The sequence below is a fragment of the Grus americana genome, chromosome 19 (assembly GCF_028858705.1).
Source record: "Grus americana isolate bGruAme1 chromosome 19, bGruAme1.mat, whole genome shotgun sequence".
NCBI lineage: Eukaryota > Metazoa > Chordata > Aves > Gruiformes > Gruidae > Grus > Grus americana.
The window spans coordinates 1,601,775-1,619,067 of NC_072870.1; the positions used below are offsets into that span (position 1 = coordinate 1,601,775).

The 17,293-nt window shown below is 44.4% G+C and overlaps 1 protein-coding gene across 1 annotated transcript in view; it reads right to left on the reverse strand.

Moving 5' to 3' along the window:
• Positions 1–17,293, reverse strand: part of GALNT17 (polypeptide N-acetylgalactosaminyltransferase 17) — a 214,499-nt gene that overhangs the window by 144,420 nt on the left and 52,786 nt on the right. Inside the window, exon 2 of the mRNA XM_054847501.1 lies at positions 13,081–13,264. Within this exon, the coding sequence (XP_054703476.1) occupies positions 13,081–13,264 (184 nt within the window). The remainder of the gene's footprint in view (positions 1–13,080; positions 13,265–17,293) is intronic.

Sequence of the window (17,293 nt, forward strand, 5' to 3'; positions counted from 1 at the left end):
GATCACACGTCTTCACAAAAGATCCTGATGACGGGTTTTCGAAGATTTCTTCCTCTCCTACATATTAGAGTGGCTAGATTTCCCCCCACACACATTTTTTATTTTTAATTCTGAGCACCCAGCAGTTCCCCAATCTTGCTCCTGAAGTATAGTTATTAATCACTTCTTTGCTGGCCATCACACAAAATAAATCCAACTAGCGTGCTTATCAGGAGCTTATCCCTTCCTGACATTTCATTCTTGCATAAGGCTTGAGGGTTTGAATATTTAAATAGGCAAATAGTCTTTTGATTAGTAGAATAAATGATTCTTGTTACTTACTGTCCTTAAAAACACTGTTAGCGTCATGAAAGTACTCAACTATGTTGGCACAGCTGTTACAGGATTTTGTAGATTTTCCCATAAAACGTGGTTCAGCAGCAGAGAAAGAGTTCAACTTAATAAGCTCATACATTTTTAAATGCCTTTCCTACAATGATATATGGAACTGCAACGTTAAAGCTAAGGGTGCGTAAGAGACAACTTGGTTAGAATTTCTGCATGTTAAGTGGAATTCTCCCCAAAATTACTATCGTACAGATTACTGTTTCACTAAGCTCTTATAAAGCCAAGCTGGAGCAAACATTATCTTGCAACTAAAAGAATTATCAGTACATCTCAGCACTTAGGGAGCTCTGAGCCTTCAGCTCCCAGAACTGCACTTTCAGAGCACTCCCCAAATATGACGTACCAACAATTTTACCCCGTGACAGAGACAGAGCATCAGGACTCGTTTGGAGCAGCGGCATCCCGAGAGCAGGTTAACACACAGTGTGTTTATAATCCCACAGCCATCCTATGGGTGCCTATCACCAGGTACACGCTTTGCACCATAGCACAAGTAATGACGTCCATTGTATCGGTGTCTTGCATAGAGGTAGAGCCTCCAGGCTCTTTGCCGGCTCCGCATCAGTCCCACCGTGACAAAACAGAGCGTGACGAGGTAGGGCTAGACACAGACCAGTGCCTTTGCCCTGCAGGGCCACATTGCAAGGAGGTGAAGGTGCCTTCCTCAGGGTCACACCTGGACATACCTGGACAGCACGGACATCCACAGTGAGCTGAGGACTCTCGGCCTGTCAAGAGTCTTCAGGAGACGGAGGCTGCTCGCCCCTTAACTAAGGCATCAATGATTTAAGCACCACATGATGTCCTTCAAAGTTAAGATTATAATCATCACTCCAAATGAGGGAATGCAGAAATTAAGTGCCAGCCCCAAGATGACAGGAGGTCAGTGGGGTTCAGGAACAAAACCCACAGGTCCTGCTGCAATGGCTCTGCCGGTCTGTTGGCCTATTCGTCATCCCAGGCAAAACACATCTGACAGGGAGAAAATTTAGGAGCACGTTTTGTCTGTGTGTTTTAAAACAGTCCTCTCCGCATGCTGAAGAATGTCCAAATAGGCATGGACTGAAGGAACAGGCTTTGAAAAAGGCTGTCTGTGGCATTTTGCAAAGATGGGCATCATTGCATCAAAGCCAGAAGCACCCTGACCTCCTGTGTGGTGCAGATCCTGAGCTATCAGGCTGTGATGCAAGGTCTGCTCTTGACTTCATCGCCAAACTGCTGAGCAGATCCTGTGCTTCCACAGAGGAAGGACAGGCACCGCGCCAGCCGGCGCCATCAAGCAGAGGAACGCTGACTCTGCTGCACAGGGCAACCAAATCCTCAACAATTACAAGCTTGTAAGTGCTCAGAGATCACAGGATGAAAGGCAGTAATGTAAAATTGTAAATTAATGCTGTATGTTTTGACATCTTCTATTAGAGGTGTCTGCTACTCATGTAGCTGATCGTGTAGACACAATACTGGATAGGGCTAATTAAAAGACATCTAGTCTAAGACAGAAGTCAAAGCTCCCTTCGAGGTCAACAAAGAGACACTGACACTGCCAAAGGACAATTTATTCCACCCCTCTAGCCGAGGCACAAGCATATTGCTGTCTGGTGTATCAGACAGATGCAGCTATTTTTTGGGTAGGTGGAAATGCCTTTTTCTCCCTTGATCACCAGCAGACCCAGGCTGAACGTTCCGAGGGGCACGTCCCCTGCAGTGAACCCATCCCCTCCCGGCAGAACCTCCAGGCCGGTGACTTTGGGGCAGCAATCACACCAGCCAGCTTTACCAACAGGTTCACAGCTCTGCTCAGGTAGGTTGGTATAAAACTGTCCCTGCTGGAAGCCTTACCTGCTACATTTAAAATGAAATCCTTGGTATGTAGCCATACCTTAGGAGCATCATACTAGAATAGATCTGACGGGAACTCAAGATTTTGACATGCTCAGTACGTACTTAGGACAATGAATAAGAAAAGTGGCCAGTGCTTGTGCTGTCTGGAAGATCGGGTGGAACGATGCCATGGCTGGAAGAGGTAGTATAAAAATGATGAACTTAAAAGGCACAACTGATTTTAGAGACAGCTGCTTTTTTTTTTTTTTTTGTAATAACAGATCCACTCTGCTGACACGTTTATGAAGTGAGAAGATGAAGAGGTTGTTAAACCTTTCCTGTTATGTACAGAAATCACTGTATAAGTTTACTTAACCTCTGTCAGAATGAGATCAGCCTCGGCAGAGGGGTGCTGCTCAGCCCCATCTGGCAGATTGCTGCACGGTGGAAGTCACACCAGGAGAGCTCCCCAGCCCAGCGTCAGCCTGCTGGAGCCAGCACCGCCGCAACCCACCCACGCATCCACGCAGCACGGGCTGCTCACCGAGCTCATGACAACACATCATTTGGTAAAAGAGACGTACTGCTTCGTTTGGGGAAAAAAAAAGGAAACAAGTCGCAAGCAATTTCAAAAGCATCAAAAAACAGAGGATGGGGTTGATTTTAATTTACATTTCTACTCGTATTCCCATTTCAGGTACTAGTTAACTGAATGCAATTAACTGGTTATAAATACTGGTGCCCTCTTAACAATAGGGGACAATTAAGTATGGAGAGGTTAATAAACTTGAAGACAACATAGGTGTTCAGTGATAGAGTTCAAAAGCAACGACTGGCCACACTGTCTGGCTGTACTCTAGTTTTTCGTGCAACAGATTTTTTCTGATGCAATAAATGCAAAAGGCCAAGCGTTCGCTCTGGTGTGCCAGAAGCTTCCCTTCATTCCACAGATGAAGATCCATGCCATCACTGCTGTTCTGTGGTTAAACTTGCTCCCGTATGACTTCCGTACTGTTATGGGTTACATGCTCCACCTCTGCCAAAACAGAATACAACAGAGGTAAAACTGGGAGGCAAAACTGGCCAACTCTGAGCCCGAGCATACCGAAGAGAGATCATCCAGTTTACCCCAGTGCAAAACAGTAACACCATTTACATACCTACGAGGCAGGGTAGGGAGGGATCCAGCCCGATGCAACCAGTCAAACAAGAACTGAGTTGCTACAGGGTTAAGAATAAAACACTACTGTGATTTTTAGCGATGAGTTGGAGATGCCCCAGGAATCAGCTATCAGAATTTTTTGCTCTGCCTATTCAATGCCTGACTTGATCTGCAGAGATCCAAATGACAACGGATACACAGGTACCGAGCACAGACACTTTAGAAAGTCTTTTACTATTACTTAACCCCAGAGAACATGATTTAAGGCTATAGATTTGTTTGCTGCCACAACAGAGACACGAACAGGAGTATCTAAAGCCTGACACACTTGAAGTCAGCTCCTTTCTCACCCTGCCAGCACCAACAGCCCCAAAGGAGATGGACGCACACTGCAACTTCAGGTTGTAAATATGGACTGCCTTATTAGACGCAGTTTTAGGCAGCACTGGTCATGATATACTTGATGTGAGTAGAAAGAAAGCACAAACATCAAACTTGTACCGAAATACATACAATGACAGGTGGTCTACACCTTCCCAATACATACTTGTCATTTACCTATACACACCAGAGGTTTGGGTCTCCACCTGATTTACTCTCTTCCCACGAGACCTAACGCAAAACCTAACACAAAACTCCCACTTGCACAGCCAAACTTAACACATCACACACAACTGAGATTTGGCAGCTATTCACCGATCCCCTCCTGGCCCAGCGCACGCTCTGCTTTGCCACAGAAAACCAATATGTACTTTGTATTGATGCAGCTGAAAACCTGGGAGGTAAATTCTTATATCTCAATGGTGCACTGATTGGATTGAATGATTTACTCGTGATCGGGCTGCAAAGCACCACAGCTGAAATACAATACGTTATAAATCACGTTACAATCTTCGGCTGCCTCCACACACATCGCGTGTGCGAACACACACAGGCAGGTTCAAGCTTGCTCAAGTTTCCTTACTCCGGTCACACAGGCTGCTTCTCAGCTGTTACTTACCCATCTGTATTGCTTTGTGGCTTTACATCTCAGTAGGAAAGGAGAAACCTTGGACATCCTTCTGAACTGGTGGAAAGTAATTCCACAAACTAAAGCTATTGATTTCAAACAAGCTTCATTCATTTTCTCCCCACAAAAATAAAGCTTCACCAGGAAATGAATTGATCTTCATTTGGCTTTTGTAAAGATTACGAACAAGCTTAAAAGAAAGCAAGTGTTCAGGCTGCTATTCATATTGCCACTTCCTAATCATGCTGCATTCATTGATTGCTTATTTTAGTTTGTATTTTGCTGATTCAGTTGCACATGTCTTCTTGCAAAAGAGATTATCAATATTAAATCAATTGTGTCTACCCTATGAAGTAAACGGAAAAGCAAACCATTTTCTATTAGCCAAGCATCTTGTAAGACCCAATGCTGTCTGGTACGCTTTAGTGTTTACAGACTCAGAACACTAGATTCTCATAAACTATTTCTGATCATTAAACCTCTAAAACTCCCCACATTTCCCCACAAAATTTGTTTTTTAAAGCACCTACCTTATTTTCATTAAGTATTTTTCAAGAAATGTTATGCTTTATATTTTAGAATTAGGGTAACAAAAATATGTATTACACTTTAAATATTTAGGGATATATAGGCATTTCTAAATGCACATTACTTACTCAGCAAGTTCTAACAAGAAATCATCTACTGAGTTGTAAAAACAGAACATGCAGAACAGGATTTATTTTTGTGAGGGGCTCTTGTAATGAAGTTATTAGGTTCAGATATATCTAAGGAAGTAAAAGCCAGAGCAATTACAAGCGCCACATCCACTTACCCATCTCTCCCCATGCAGATATGAAGAGAGAGAGTCAGTGGGAGATCCTTGGATGGGATTTATCAAACAGCCACAATTTGGGGACAACAGGGAGGAAAAGAGGAGGAAAGTTGAGTAGTGAACTCTAAAATTATTTCAAAGGATTCACGCTTTTTGTGCTTTGAAACACGCCACTGACGGCGGGACGGGCTCACCCACCACCCGGGTCACCCGTCCCCCTGCGCTCCCAGCGAGCTGCGCGCGTTCAGACAGGCACCTCAAGGCGACAAGGCGCCCGGCCAAGTGAGCCAACACACCAGCGTGCCGTGCATGCTGGAAAACCAAATAAATCACTTTGGGACCAACGCTGTCAGACACCAGTGTTTGACTCATGCCTCTGCCGGGGTTGGCTGAGAACGTGCACCCCAGGCAAACGCTCCCGTGGCAGCGGAAAAGCTCTCTGCAATACACGGAAGCAGATCAGTAGCACAAACACACAAGCTTTGATTTCTTTGGAAGCCAACTTGAAAGTGTATCCAAAGCTTAATTTGGTTCATTTATTTTCATAAGTATAATTTAGTCAGAAGTATTCATGATAACGCAGGTATTTTTCAGCGCCGGAGCTCAGAAGAGCACAAAAGCAAGTTGTTAAATTATACTAATCCCATCCTCTGCCAAAGTGTGCATTTAATACTTATGTTTATATTAGTAAATGCTTTATAGCACACTTCATAGATAGAACTCTTCCCTGAAGCATCATGTTCCAAACTTCTAAGAACAGGGAATAATTTTGTAGTCAGGAAGGGAAAATTGACAATTAGTGGAATCTATTGCATTAAAAAAAATTAGGTACCGTGTATATAAATCCATGGTCACAGCATTTCATTATTACACTATGCAGCATAATGATAGTAAGAGAATCTCATAACAGCCACTAAACAAACTCTAGAGTTACTTCCCACTTTCTTACTGACTGAGTTTGAAGAAGATATTGGGAGTTCTGAGCACAGAAGCCTTTTGACACATAGACTCAGACAAAGTATACTTCAACGATCTTCACTTCAAAAGAAAAAAGAAATCTGTCCTGTGTCCCTCTTTAAATCCAGAATCAAAGTAAAAAATAAACCCCTAAACTTTTCAGCAGGAAGCCAGATACTTTCAGTTCTAGGGTGACTTTTCGCAGCTCTCAGTGGAGCCAGCCCTACCTGTGCCACGGAGCCGGCTGCCTCGGAGAGGTCACAGCAGTAGGCATAAAAAATAATCAGCAAATACCAAGCACAGCTGGGAAAGCGTGTCTTCAGAGACTTTACTTGCTCAGTTTTCAAGACAAAGAATTACTGGAAGTCCAATAACAATCGCTCCGTACACACATATCGGTATGCACCGAGGAATCAAGATCAATACCAGTGTTTATTCAATAGCACGCTGGTTTGTATTAGCACTGGAAAAGCAATGCAGCAATAAAGCAGCTTTTTCCTCCCGTGCAAATCATTCAGAAATCACCAAAAGTTGCAGCACCGTCCCCCGGGAGACGGGTGGTGCACGTGGCTTCCCCGGAGCCAGGCAGTGCTCTTCAGATCCCAAGTGACTTGATGATGCCAGAGAAAGAAAAACCAAATTGTTTCAGGTCTGACACTGGTTTGCAAGTACCCTCCCACCCTCACGATCTTCAGAGCAGAGAGGGGACAGATTCAGCACAACCTCCAGCGCTCCTCTGGAGAGCACGAGGAACACGTGCAGCCTGGCAGAGTAGAAATGCCTGAAGCCACACAGAGACCAGGCAGGATGGCACGGACAGAAAGTATCCAGCAACCTGTCTCTGAACTGCAAAACCAATCTAGTTTTGGTGAGCCTTGTTCTGAGGCACGTTTCCTTTATGCCAGAGCTTGGACAGCAATATTCACTGCTTGATTTCTTTACTTGCTCTCCCAGAAAATTTTCAGGTGGCATCTTTCCAAGTATTGGAAAATATTACTTTTCTTTTTTTATGGCTTAAGCCACAAAAAGCCAAGGACAAGAGTGTTTTTCACACAACGCTGGACCAGACCACAACTATCTAGTAGGAGAGAAGATACACAACTAGTTCTCACTTTTTCCTAGAGATGAAAGTATCTTTTAATACACTCCCACATGCTATTCAAACAGGATTTCACATCTGAAAGTCTTTTTTTTTCTCCTTCTTATACTGTCTTGATTCCTCAATAGTTTTTCCTTCAGATATTTGATGAAGAAAAATCACTATGTCTTGCCTCTCTTTTCCTTGCTATTGTTTGTATGTAGGATTGCAAAATAAACCAAAACAAAACCCTCCTTGCAAAAGGTAAAATAACGTATCATGCATGCAAGAGAGAAAGCTCTTTTGACCTCCTTTGTTTGCAATAAACAGCAATGACAACAAATAAACAGTCATGAAACTGTTTCCCAGCAAATATCACCAGCATAATTCAAGTAATTTGTTTTTGTCTTCTTAAGCACTGTCCTTCTCCTCAGACTCGTTTCATCAAGCCTGGCTAAACACCCTAGGGCAGGACATGCCTAAGTAACTGGCATACTATCACAAATGTGCCACTCCAGGAACGTTCTGGCTTCTAAAAACTTGAGGAAACCACCAATAAAGAGCGTTCTCACTTGCTGCAATAATGTTTGGAGTTCTCAGCCATGTCTACCAAAAAGAATATGCTTGGTTGGGTGGCGGGGGGAGGCAAAAAGCATTTTGCTTCAAGCAAAGCTTGAAGGAGGTTTTATGCCTTCTATTTTGGGGAAGAAATGAGACACTAAGACAAATGTGATGCCAGATGTACGAAGCAGCGTACAGGGCAGTCTGCCCAAGCCATGACATGTGCTGAGAAAGTATCTCCTTTCACTATCTTGGTACAAGAGAAAATTGAGACGAAGGCACCTGCAAAGCCCAGTCTTTGTAGTTATTTCTGTAGTGGAAGAGATTTGCTCTTCTTCACAAGAAAACAAATAAATATGATAGCACGTGAACCCTACAGAGACCTTCTGGAGGCCCATCAGAGCCAACCACAGGGCACAGGATGAGCCTCATGGCACAAAACATTGCCAGTCTTGGAGTCTGCAGGGGAAGCCCCTGAGGGCTGATACGGCCAGTGCAGGACAAGAACATCTTGGGTCCAGCACCAGGAGTCGTGAAGGCAGGTGCGATCTCATAGGCAGGAGACTGAACTACAGTCTCCAAGGCCCATCCTCCTGGACGGTCCTGATGTATCTAAGTTACCTCCACATTCATGACTTTCCAAAGACATATTCAGTTTTGATTATAGAAACTAAAATGTAATTCTTCGGCCCAGGAACCTGAGCGAAGGCTGAGACCCCAAGGCAGCCCCATGGCAGAGGGCAAGGGGCTCTCCAGGGGTGGGGAGGGACCCCAAAGGCAGCAGTGCCTCCCACCACGGCTTGCTCCCTCCAGCCCAGAGTACGTTCTAGCACCCACTATGCACATGCTGAGAGCCCCCAAGGGGTACGCACAGACCACTTTAAACAAAAATAAAATCAAGAATGGATTTAGTACTTAGTTAAGTTGTCAAAGAACAACCCAAAGTCTTCTCTAAAACTCTCTGTCTTTTCCTCTATATCCCAAAGACAGACTTTCAACTAGCAGCTACACAGACATCTCTGGTAATAAAACCAGCTAAAGCCAGATGGTGCTAAAAAGCCCAATTGCTCCCAGGCTCCCAAGGAAGGCAGCTACGGAAATAACGGGTGATTCAGCCACTTGAGACACTTGAGTGTAATGACTCTGACTCAACCCCCAAACACGCCACTGGGAAAAATTAAAATCAAGTCAGTGATATGTAACTGTTGAATCTTTAGCAATGGTTTCCAGGTGATGGTATAGTTCTACCCCGGACGGTGCTCTGAGGCCACATGGTCCAGCTAGCAAATGCAAACCTTTTACCAGGTGCACGCTGCAAAAACACAAACCAGACTAAGCTCCCAACACACACTGCCAAAGCTCTTCCATGCTTTGCCTGACCGATGCGCAGGACCCACAAGGCGGGCAGGAGGACGGGTAGGGCCTCCTGGCTGGGAAGCCCTCAAAACCTCAGAAAAATCCAGCTGTGGAAGTTGCTTATCACTTACACCATTTTTCCTCTTCACTTTTATATCTTGAAGCTTGCCTGCATGAGAACAGCTGTTGAGAGATTCGCAGCAGCAGGAATATGTCATCTTCACCCAATGATTCAATAGTCCTAACAATTGTGGGTATTATTTTTCTTAAATCTACTCCTTAATCCCATAATGCCATAAAATACCACTGAATCAGAGCTTAGCAGGATTCCAGAAAGGAACAGACTTTTAAAGAGATAATGAGAACTCCACATTTATATTAGATAGGATTGAAAAGAGAGAATAGAGAAGATGGAACATACCAGATGGGCAGATTATTTCATAGTTTTCCTTAATATGATTTCTTCAACCTGAAGCATCTGGTAATTCCACTATCAGAGATTAGATACTGGATAAAATGGACAGGCAGACTGATCTAACACAGCAATTTTTATTTTCCTGCTACACGTAGGAGGGGCTCCCATTAGATCATCCATCACAGAATATAATAGAGGTGCATAAAATCTAGCATCAAAGCGGGGAATGTTAGCAGCCCCTAGGATTCCATGTAAATGTGTTTCACTTTCAATAAAGAAAACAACATATCTTCTTAAACCCCCCCATCCTTCATAGGCAAGCAGAAATGCTGTGAATTGATCAACAATAAAACTCACAGATCAGCCTTGTCCTTCGCAGTTTTTGCAGAAAATTGAAGAAAATCTCTCCAGCTCATTTTTTTGGAGATTTGTGTAGAAGTCCTGCAGTCTGCGGGCAGCACCTTGGGTACTTCCAATCTAGAAGCAGTAATTGTTTTCCAGAACACGCAGGAATCTCATCTTAAAGTCCAAAAACCCAATCAAGCAAGATAGAAATGTGTTGCCTATGCCTATTTCATTACGCCTCTGTTCCGCAGCAAGACTTGAAATAAGGTCCCTTGCACCAAAATACTCCTCCTCCCTTATTTTCACCAAAAGAGTAGCTTTCTCAGTCATTCAAAATGTAATACCGTTATCTGATTCAGCCTAAAAGCACATCGCATTGCACACCCAGCACAACCTTTCCTACTCAGCAGAAGGCCAGGATCAGAAACATCAGTATTAATGAGCTCAAGACTAAGGTCTCACAGGCACAGCTCCCTTATGGTATCGGTACCACACACCTATTTCATGTATCCATATGATCGGCAGCACTTTTTTGGGAATCCCTCCAGTGTAAAGCCCAATACTGCTCAAGTGGTGAACAGCAGGGTGGGCTTTCTACCTTCCAGCCCAGGCAAGCAGGAAGAGAAGAGAGAAATCTCTCAAATAAACTGCATTTTATAACCAAAATGAAGACGATAATCCAAACTACCAAAGAGAAACACCCCAATTCCCCAAATCAAGCAAGATACTCTGCCCCCACTCCTGGCCCTGGGAAAGACCTTACATTCTCCTAAGCACCATCCTGTATCCAACACCTCTTGGACACTTTCTCCAGGGAAACTCGCCTCCATCCTTTCTGCTGCCCCTGGGCAGGGACTCGAAAGGCCATCAGCTGGGATCGCAATGCCTCCTCATTGCCAACATCTGCCTGCAAATCACTCTGAGCAGAGACACCTGCATCTCTGAACCCTTAGTGATGCTGACCACGCTGAGGTGCAGAGAGTCCAAATACAGAAAGATTCCTCGTGCCAAATTTCCCCTGATCTCTCCTCGGCTTTGGCCACGCTCACAAAGAGGGGGCAGGAAAAGGACTAAGAGATCTGATTCAGCATAGCACAGCATCCAGCAGAGTGACACTTGATCATGTTAATCTTTTTCTTTAAAAAACAGATAAAATTAAAAGGAAAGAACGCATGAGTGACAGCCATTGATAGGAACAGTCCAAGTCCATCGGCATTCCAGACGCTGAACAGCCTTTAGTTGAACCAAACGGGCTTCACTATTATATTTAAAACTAATACGGGCTTTGTAACGCTTATCAGATGGAGGGTTTTCAACATTTTTTCCCCACTAATGCCGCAATTTCAAAACCATTTAGGCTAATTTCCTTTGACTTGAATCTATTTTAATCAGAGACCAGGATACTTGACTTAAATGGTTTGTATTAAACCCTTCATAAAATCAGCCATAAAACTGCATGCACAAAATAGCGAATGGATCTTGAAGTCACAAGTAGAAAAAGGTGAAACTTTTCAAATCCTCCAGCAAAATCAAGGCTATTTCACAACCAGGCCAACCACTCTTACAATACCAAAACAATTGATTCCTAAAAAAAAAAAAAAAAGCAACGACCAACACACACTCCTGAAGTTATTACATAGATAAAAGACACTAAGTTATGCAGCTGCAGTCAGTACCCACAAATTCTCTCCAAAACATTAGCCCAGCTCCAAAACAATGCACATTTACTAAATTGCTATGTCTGCTCTGTCCTCTCCACCACCCTCCCATGAAATGACAGATAGTGGCACTGAGGAAGAATACAATGCAAACCTAAAAATGTCAGAATTAATCCTTTTCTTCCCCCCAAGATCTGGAAAAAACCCCAACATTACTTCTGAAATTAATTCTCACAAAGTAATACTGGCTCTGCTAGAAGTCAGAGTTCTGGATGAGAAATGAAAATAAGGAGCTCAGATTCAGGTAACTGCTAGAGAAGGTCTCACTTCAAGGATTTGTCATTGTAGTGGGATTTGCATATCATATAGCCAAAGGCGCAATTTGTACCTGCAATTCATTTTGTCCAGACAAACCGTACCAGCAGATTTGGAGGCTGGGCCTCCAATTCCTTTGAAAACTCATCCAAATATTTCTGTTGTCAGTGGTTGACAGCCTTGGAAACTCTGAGTGGCTGCTTGAAATTCATGCAGCATGCAGAGAAGTGAAGGAACAAAAGCTCTCCATGCTCTCACATCCTTAACAATTTGCCAGTACGCCGGAGACGTGTAGCCGCATCCCCTTGCTGCATGGTTGTCAATGGTTTGCAGATGCCAAGCAATGGCTTTGTCACTGTCCTAATGACACCGGCACTGGACACGTATCTTTCAGAATCTAAATCTCTCTTACCTCATTTTTTTTTATCAGGGATTTCACTCCAGGCCTGGACAAATTGTCACTTTCCTATTTTGGGGAACACTCTGCTAGCCATATCTAAAATTAACTTTCATAAAGATAAACTTACAGTATGTCTTGTCTCACACTCTTAACAAAATGATTTGGCATCTCATTTAAAGTCTATTTTTCTGCGGTGCTTAGCAGGCAAACATCATCACCGCCATCATCTTAAAAGTTTGTTCTGGAAAAATAGCAGAGCAAGGATATTGCCACCTGAGGCACTGGGCTCCCTTCAAAGGTGCCTGCACACATCTCCAACGGGAGATCCCGCGGCAGCGTCCCAGGAGGAGGACTGGGCTGGGAGGAGCGCGAAGGCAGCCAGAGTCCCGCAGGTCTTGTGGGGACATGAAGGAGTTGACAAGGGAGGAGAGGGGGACAGTCTTTGCGCACATTTACAGGGTAATAAGCACCAAAGGCCAGTAGCTCAGTGAAGAGCCCTTTGCTGACGAAAGCAGATGTGAGCATTACTACCACCCGAAATAATGTCTTGCTTCAGGAAAGTAAAAAGAGAGAGAGGAGGGAGTGGGAAGAAACTCGCTTTCTTTTTCTGATAAATCCTTTTTATGAACTAGCTCTGTTTTCAGCCAAACTACATCGGCTGCTCATCAATGAGCACGGCCCTGTGAACGATCAGGAGAGAGGAGCGAACAGCATCACACGAGAGTGTGAACGCAACCATCACTCCCGGATCTCGGACGACACCGAAACACGTGCACTCCTTCATGGAGCAACTGGTACTTACTTGGTTGGACGATAATCTGGTATGGAACGATCCAGTGAAATTTTCTCACTGAGGTAGGAGTTGTAGCCGTATTTCTCATGCGGTCCCTTTGCTTTCTCCTCCTCCTCAGGGGACAGGGTGGCTGGAAGCCCACCTTTACCACGTCCACCATAGCCTTCAATGAGACCAAGTGACTTGGACAGACCTTAAGAGAAAAAAACCCCATCATTACTGTTAAAATTCATCACTGTTATTTCCAAACTATCAGAGAAACAAAAATCATCTGAAAACCCAGGGTGATTTATTTTGGTTTTCTGAAAACATTTCAAATGCTAGTCCTTTGGCCCAATGCTGGAAAGAAAACGACTCAAATTTTGAAACTCTTCATGGCTCAAACACACTGTTCCTGACAGCTCTGCCACCAGCATCCAACTGATAACCTGTCCCAGGGATCTGTGCATTTATTTAGTTGTTAGGAAGGTTATTTAGGCCTCCTTCCCGCTCTCTGAGAGGTAATTACATATAAGGTTAGATGTCCCCAGGAGAAGGACAGGTTGAACACAGAATAAGAATAAAATAGGGTTGGTTAACTGCCAACTGAATGAATTTTTGCTCAGTATGAACAGCGAACAGCATACAAATGTTATGGATTTAAAAACAAATTCCCCTCAAAGCTTTCTTATCTTTTTAAGTATAGCATTCCCAGAGCTTTATCAAGCAGAATTATTTATTTATATCTGCATAGCTGAAGGAACTAGGCAAAGTTCAAAATGAGCCACATTGATGATCTGGCAGTGATTGTGGGAAGCCAAGTTCATGTTTATGTTATTATTTATTATATAGGACACCTGGAATTTTAATATTTTTCATTATCAGAGACTCACGCTCTTCCTTTCATCAGGAACAAAAAAAAATTTGATGGGTTATTTTGTTGATTTTTTAATTTTTTTTTAATAAAGACACCAGGGTATATTCCCCTTTGTTGTAATGGCAGAGCCCTCACTCTGAGAGCAGAACAGACTGTCGTCACCACTGACGCTTAGGAAGGGACAATAACCTATGCACCTAATAAGCCATGCACAGGGCTTCATGATCCAAGGGTATGGTCCAGCTCCCAAACCTACCATGGATTTCCTTTGCCCTGGACAAAACACTCTGCCTCCCCATCTACAAGACACAGATTTAAACGCTTTTTTCCTCAAAAAGTAGTATTGGGAGGCAGTAAGAAAATCACCTATAAATGTAAATCACAGTTTGAAGCACTTGAATAGAAATTATTATTATTATTATTCCTTCTGACAAGGAACTTCTAAACAGCCTTCCCTGCTAGGAAGCCTCTGAGGGTTGATGGAGTCCCTCTGACTGCACTGGGCTTGATTAGATTTTATCCGAGGACAATAATAACAAATCAACTGCAAGGAGCAGTTGCTGTGATGTGGGGATGGATTAGATACCCAGGCTGCCTTTTTCCACCTCCAGGCTCAGTAACAGCCAGAGGAGTAAGTCAAGAAAGCTGGGAAAGGTGAAACTTCACCCCACGAACCTCCTAACGCCAAATGGCTGGAGGGACAAGGTTCAGCTTGCTTGTGAAGACAAGAGATACCAATTTCATTTCAGACACAGACTCCACCGGAATTCAAACAGTACGAAGAGATAATTCTTCTCAAAATGTCTCTTTATGAAAATCAGATCTTTCCTACTCAGGAACAGTGCACGTGTAGATACATAAATTTCCTCAGGGTACCCTACATCATATCTTGCTTCTTGTTACACCAAAAAGACAAAACAGCTTCCTCAGTTCATCAGCTGAGGGTTTTACCATTATAACAGACACATTCTAACAGAAATACAGTTTATCGTTTTAATTCCTCCTTCTTCACCTTTCCCATGAAATGTTTCCACCGAAATCCATAAGAAATCGTCTTACTGTATCAGTGCTGGTTCGTGGTCAGACAGGCTGTAATACCGAGCTAGGAAGCCCTTCCACGGCATCTAGCATGCTCATCCTTCTACTGTAGGTGTCCTCAGGATCTACCACTTTGCTTTTAAAGCTTGGGTTTGCTTTTCTTCATTCATTTTAACACATTTCTCACTTCCTCAATGCTTTTGCTATCAGTGCTTTGAATCTACACATCTGTAAGAAGGGCTGAAGTGGGAACTTTCAGAGCTGGGTTAGGGCTGGCAGAGGCTCCGTCGCCAGAAGACCTTGGTGCTGGGCAGTGGGAACCCCAGGTCCCCATCAGAATCGCTAACATCACATCACCTTGCTCTGTTTAAAGCAGGTTTTAAAAAACACAGCTTCGGGTTATTATCAGCAGATTATAATTGTTTAACTCAGACACCCAAGGCAGTATTTCTCCCAGAGCTCCACACTTGAAGTCAACAGGGAAAGACTCATCCCTCCAAGGCTAACTCATCCATGACAAGATCCGAATCAGTCCCCAGAGGTGCTTATCTCTGTCTTGACTAAGGTATTTGGGCTCCCAACTACAGCATCTCGGTAAAGTATCTGAAATTAGAGGCGAGGAATCTAGTGTTCTCTCAGTGTTCAAAATACCAACCACCACAGGAAGTAGCTACACCAGCCTTTTCCATGTTGCTCAGCCTGGTGGACCTGAGCTGGTGTTGGCAGCAGTCGGAGATGCCTGGAGCAAGGATATCTTTGCCAAGGAAGTCAGCTGGCTGCACCCAAACTGCAGGCTGGGTGGACTCTACTGTCAAACCTTCAATCCTCATCCACCAGCGATGCAGGCTGGGGACAGCAGGGCGGGAGCTGCTGGGGAGCACAAGGACACCTTCCTTACTCACCCATCTGTGGGTTTATTACAGAATAAAGATGCACAAGGGGACGGTGCACACTCCATCTCTCCCAAAATACAGTCAAGACGTGGGCAGAGCCAGCATAGACCCATCTGTGCCCCCATGCCCTCGGCTGTCGCAATGTAGCAGGCTCCGCTGCGAGAAGGCAAAATGAAGGTCTTGGCGAAATGGAGCCTCTCTGTTGACTGCAGAGGCACCAGAGAGATGCCAAGACGTGACTTTATATTCAGCAGCTTTGACTGACGAGCCTATAATGCCATTAACTGCTTTATTCCAAGACCATAATCGTGACAACCAGACACACACATGCCAGCATACATTCCTCTCTCCTCACTAAGGATATTCCCTCACTTCTGCATACGAACTTTTCAGTCCTTTTACTACTTTAAACCCTGTCTCAGTAAGTACAGATAAATCCGTGTCACTTCACCAAAGGGATCAATTAAGGTGATCGATTCGTATGTGTTGGGCAGGCCACCACTGTGAGACCATCATCCTCCTTCAATGCCACCCAGGATAGGAAACGCACCCGCAGGGACAGTCACAAAGATGATTATTCCCAGGTGCGATGTGACAGGGAGGATCTCCGTGCCTGTCTCTGTGCCGATGAAACATTTCATCCTCCAGCCCAGGCTGTCAGAAGGGTTCATCCGTGCAGCTGGGATGTCACTTTGGTGTATGGCACTTCGAAGCAAGACTCAAGTAGCATTTGGCAAGAATGATAATTCGTGTCCAAACAGAAGAGGAAGAAATTTGCTTCCAACTGGCTGAAAAGATGACTCAGGAGAGGCAGGGCTGAAAACAAATGGGTACAGCAGAACCAGCCAATCCATTAGTTAATTCATTCACTTTTATTAGCCCCATTTTAGGGCTGCACAAAGAAGGGCACATTTCTGCAAGGTTTTGCTGTAACTTCAGAAATTATCCTCAGTCCAGCCCGTGTGGTTCATTCGCCCGGGCAGGAACCCAGGGAAAGCTCCTTCTCAGCCAGGAGCTCCCTGGGCTTCGCACTAACCCACGTTCGGGTGCACACACCCCCACACGTTTCCCAAGCCGAAGGGAGCATGAGCAGCCCATCTTCTGGAGAGGACTGCCATGGGCAACTGTGGGAGTGCTCTGCTCCCCTTCCTCCCACCCGATCTCTGAATTGCCTTCTTCCATCCCTGCTCACGCCACTGTCACCGCAGCAGGGCCCCAGCCCGCGTCAGGAGCCGAGAGCTACAGACTGCAGGTTTCTGGAGGTAGCACATCCACCTTCTTCCATTTTCTGTTTGCCCTTCACAGCCTGCATGGAAACGCCATTTGGGTCTCAAAGGACAAGTGATTTCTCTTACCGTGTTCAAATGGCATAATGCTGCCAACAAATATTAAGTGATGCAGGAGCAGAAAGGGGACGTGGCCTCTGAAGCCCCTC